The sequence below is a fragment of the Humulus lupulus genome, chromosome 7 (genome assembly GCF_963169125.1).
Source record: "Humulus lupulus chromosome 7, drHumLupu1.1, whole genome shotgun sequence".
NCBI lineage: Eukaryota > Viridiplantae > Streptophyta > Magnoliopsida > Rosales > Cannabaceae > Humulus > Humulus lupulus.
In genome coordinates, this window is record NC_084799.1 from 141,663,474 (window position 1) to 141,668,825 (window position 5,352).

The 5,352-nt window shown below is 31.8% G+C and overlaps 1 protein-coding gene across 1 annotated transcript; it reads right to left on the reverse strand.

Annotated features, from left to right (window-relative positions):
• Positions 1 to 418: 418 nt before the first annotated feature.
• LOC133788672 (SNF1-related protein kinase regulatory subunit beta-3) lies at positions 419 to 5,044 on the reverse strand. The gene is made up of 4 exons (XM_062226220.1): positions 4,825 to 5,044; positions 4,413 to 4,503; positions 1,171 to 1,265; positions 419 to 1,090 (listed from the first exon to the last, which is right to left on the reverse strand). The coding sequence occupies exons 3-4, from the start codon at positions 1,207 to 1,209 to the stop codon at positions 764 to 766; spliced, it is 366 nt and encodes a 121-aa protein (XP_062082204.1). The 5' UTR covers positions 1,210 to 1,265; positions 4,413 to 4,503; positions 4,825 to 5,044; the 3' UTR covers positions 419 to 763.
• Positions 5,045 to 5,352: the final 308 nt, after the last annotated feature.

The following is a 5,352-nucleotide window of genomic DNA, read 5'->3' on the forward strand; positions in this document are numbered from 1 at the left end:
ACTTAAGTATTTAACAATAACAAAAATGATATAATTTTCAAAACAAGTATTTTTTTTCTCCACCCATGTGATTGGACGGATAAGTACATGCCCTACAGTGTAGACCAATGTACATTGTTTATAAATATAAGATTAAAGTAGTAATGTCAAACTAAAACCTATCAAATATATATGTCAATCATAATCACATATGTGCTGGGAACGAGTGTGTATATTCAACCAAAATAACAAGCTATACTTGCACATAAGAATTGTGACAAACTGCATTTGAAATATTAATAGCAAAAAACAAATATATAAATATTTGACCATGAAAGAGTGATCATTAAATCAAACCTCGGCTATGTGGATCAGAGAAAACTAACCTTACTAACCTATCTAGATTAGACTATGCAATGGTAACAAGAGTATTCAACCATTCAGTAACCAGAAATTCTTGATAATTCAAAGCATTTAGAAAATATTAAAACTTTCAATTTTGATCATAAACTGACTGGCAAACCGTGGTAGAACATGATTTACCAGTTAAAAAGAATATATATATATATATAGACACCCAGTATAGAAAAAACTACCCTGAAGACGCTGGGTGAACAATAAAACTGACCTGAAGTTCATACTTCATATGCTTCTGTGACTGCAATAAATATCCTTTCACCGCTAATTTTGTATTCATGTTTATCACCACCAATTTTCATTATAGCCAGGTCTATCTACCAAACCAAACCCTAATGAAGGTGGGTGTTGTCCTATAAGCACGCTTCTAAGTGCCAGTATTTCCCCTTCTTTGAACTGGCTTGTAAAGAACAACCGTAACAAATTTTGAACGAAAACGTTGGGTGAACCCTAAAGCCACCACAGATCGTGGGGTCTCCCTTTCCTCAATGTAAAGATGGTTTAGGATCACATTTGGTGGTGTTGGAAGAGATCCGATATCATCTCTGTTTGTTGGACAACGAAGAATGGTATAATACAGATGAGGTGGAACAACAGGTGGATCTTGGGCCTCATCTTCACTCCCCGGGTACACATTGTTGTAGCTTGAATCAGGTGATTTTGGAACTTCAAATCCAACAACAGCAGGCTCCTCCTACATGAAGATCTTAAGTTTGTGGCTATTTGATTTCAGTATTCAATAAAACCATCAACAAGTTCATTTGTATGGCTTACATGTTCTTCACTGTATTGGTTGTTCATGTTGAATTGCATACACCGTGACAATCAGCACAAAATCATCAACAGCAGAAGAATATTAAATTGAGCGCCTGAAAAGACAGGAGTCTTCCTTCTATTCATATTTTAAAAGTAATAGCTAGCTACAGCAGTATATTCTTATGTAATATATGCATAATTCAATAAAGCATTAATAATGACTAATGGTAAGAAATTTGAGATTTTCTGCAGAAGAAAAAATTAACATTACATAATTCCAATCTTTTTTTATATTTTAAATACTTCTAACAAAGATGTTAACCGAGTTGTAGTGCATTAGAGAAAATAGATTTCAGTACAACTACCCAATAAACAACCTGGCAAATAGTTTACTCCAATTTGTCAAAAACTTGAACACAATAAGTAAGACGTAAACACATTTTAGTTGATTATATTTTCCTCCAAAATTGGTTGTTTAACATGAAAAAAATATTAATTCAGTCAACTAATTACATTTGTCTAAAAGCTATCCAAGATGTGACTAAGAAAACTATCAATGATTCAATAACTGCTGAAAGTACCACTGAGTGATGCTGCCAAAACCAATTAAGCCAATTATATGCTACTTCTATTATTATAGTTGGTGACAGCAAACAAGTTAACTGTTTTTTTATTCTCCCTTTTTCAATAAGATATATTTGCAGGGACTTCAACTCTGCCCCTTAATCTCACACACACCACTAGAGCTAATCTCAAATGGCATCCATTATTTTCAAATAAAGTGTCAGTGACTAATTTCCTTGTGATTATGACCTAATGCATTGCCCTTAGTTCTCCACGATGGTGTTTTATTTTATTTTTTGTACTCATTTTCACAGAGTTATCTATTTTAGTTTATCGTCAATTAACTTCCAATGATGAGACCACCATAGTAGACTATGACTATCTCTTCCATCTAGTGACAACGGTCAAGATAATCCTCTTAAAGATAACAATGCTGAAATTAACAAACTTTCAATTGAAGCACACCCAAAGTCGGAAATTACTTGAGTATTCTTCGAGTCTCTTCTTCAATACAATGATTCTCTTACCTTCTCTATTTCCGTAAACTATTTTAATTCTTTTCTAGAGTCTCTACTTAACTTCATATGCCCATCTAACAAGTGACAACTGCATCTTGAATTGAGGAGTCTTCTACCAAATGAAAACAAGATCTCAATTCCTGTGATTGAGTAAGATGTCGGAGAAAGTAGGTGATTATATCACAACAGGACCAAGAACTAAAATCCGACGAGCACCAAGTCATTGACAATGCAATCATAAACAAAGGGGATGATGTTGTAGGGTCTAAGTATGGATGATTGCATTTTGCAAAATACACTGATGAAAATTGACTTAGTGAACTCTGTCCAAATGCAGGAGCTTCATGAGTTCTCGGAGAACTAAAAATTGGTGCTCTTTACATGGCACTCACACTACCTTGATGCATTAGCTCAAGAGTATACATCCAAGCCCATAAATTATCATCAACCCTAATAAAGAAAATGTTCCACAACATTAAGATGATGACATTCATTCTTAATTAAACTAAATTTGGCCTCTAGCACAATACATGGAGGAATACAAATGATTTCTACTTTCCTGGTACTCAACCAACCCAACATCAAGGTTGTCTTGGAGGCTGGAAGTCGAAACATTTTCAGTGTACTTGAATAATTCACAAGTGGAGGCTCACCATAACAGGGATATGGATCACAAGACTAAATCCTATTAGGAGTACTGCTCACATAAATTTTTGGTAAATAAAATTATTTTTAAAATTAAGATACTTTATGTAAAGTGAATCATTAGAGCCTAATGCAAATTTAATGTAAGTAGGCATAAGCCACGTAGCCACTTTCAAAGTGCAATGAGAGATTTCATAAGACCAAAAGTAGAGTATGGATGTTCTTCTCTTGTAATTTTCCAAACTAAGAAAAAACTAAAAAACATACCGTCTGTCTTAATTATAGAATGAATCATGGACAATAGTCAGCAGCTAGGTTATTCATCCTTATAAAGTATTATTACTATCAACCCAAAACAGAACCCATGTCCACAAAGCTTTTTATAATCGGGCATTGCACATGCATTGCCTTATTTTTGAGTTATCCATAATCAAGCATAGCCATATGGAATTGCAATAAGCGCATTTGAAATAAAGTGATACGGTATGGGCAATAGAAAAATATTTGGAAAAAAGGAAACAGAAAATTTACACTGGATAATGCAGATAAAATGAATAGTAGCGTGCTTCTACACAAGTACTGAAAAGTTAATGATCATAGAACCACCAAATCCCACATCAACAAACTATATGTCTTGCTAAAGAGATAACCTCCGAGCAATTATAGTTTCTCCAAATCCACAAACTATATGTAAAAGACGTAAATCTAGCAGCGTGATGAATACATTAATGCTTTGATGGATCATTATTTATCTTTGCCATGCTGAATGGTGCATCTTCATCACGATTCATATTCTTTTCTCTCATTAAAAATTTGATACCATGGAAATTCCTCCTTTCTTAAATAGGAAACTGGCTAGCTAGAAGTTAAAAAGCATTTACTGCTACACAATCGATAAGTTAAGATTCTTCTTCAAAAGAGAAATCCCCAACATGATGACAACTAATACTTATAAACCAAGAATTTCCACAATCCATTATTCCTATCAAGTATATATCTGTATAAACGATTTTACTTCTCATCAACCAAACATTACTTCTTTCATTATTAGAATTGTAGTTCATACATCTATAACATAATCAAAAGATCTTAAAAGCTGTGAATCCAAATGATGTTTACTTTTCAACTAATCTACAATCATTGGGGTAAATTGAAAAGAAATGACAAATTTTCCATAACTAAAACAACAAGTTTAATATATACAAGAGACTTACTTAACCCCCTATATTTCAAAGACTTCAACTATAAATATATATTATTTAAATGAATGATGATTCACTCCTAGAAAATTCAATAGTAAATAGATCAAACCAAACAACAACAAGAGAGCTCATAATCAATGATTAGACTATAAAAGTGATGCAAAATAAATAGCTAAACACAATTATAATTATCCAGTAGTAGACACAGTAAAGTTAATGAAAAACCGAAAAATTACACAAACACGAAAATGTACACTACCGAAATAATATGCTAAAGTTCTAACCTAATATCAATCCGTAAGAAAGTTACATTCGAAAATAAAAGACTAACCTGAATGGATTGAAGCTCTGGTTCTTCAAACCAAACAGCACAATAATATTTCTCAGAGAACTAAATAGGCTTTCGCCGACCCAAACCCCATCTGAAAAAAAAAATAGGCAAACCCAGATTATATTAGTCGCCACCCATCAAATATCAGCAAGAGAAAGTTAGCAAACCTACAAAAGAAAAAAACCCTATAAACCCCTGATTTTTGTTTTATGTTCTTTGCTTAGATGAATACTAATAATAGACATAATCCATTTCAGGAAAAACTAAACGGAACAAGTATTTTGTTTGAAATAACAAGACCCTTATGGGTCTTTGAGGAACAATGAGATAAATCAAGCCCGATCGAAAAAACATAAATAAATAAGAAAGAGAGAGAGAAAGAAAAAGTGCATACAGATTATATAAATATTACCTGATTAAACTGGAAAGTGAGAAAATTTGAACTTGGAAAAGAAAATTAAATGGGTGTGAAAAAAACCCCGCAAGAGACTCTTCTTGCTCTAGAGGATTCCGCCAAAATGTTGAGCTGGGAAACAACGGTAATATATAATATAATCATGAAATAAAGAAAATAAATGTCAAGCTATGTTCGGTAATAAGAGCACTCTCAGATGTGCTATTTTATCGTCATTTTAGATCACTAAAGCTCCACTTTTTTTTTTTTTTATTTTACATCAAACTTGTGTACATATATCATTTTCTCCATTGTACATCAACAAAATTCTTCTTTAATATTATTTATTTATTTAAAATATTTTATCTCTCAATAATATTTCTATATTTTAATTTTTATACGTTACAAACAATGCACACTACATATTTATTTAATTTTATTTAGAAAATTTATTAAATTTTTATGATTATCATATAAATTTTAAATATATAAAAAAAATAACTGCAATATATTAAAAGAAAAATTAATCTAAAATATTGTTTATAT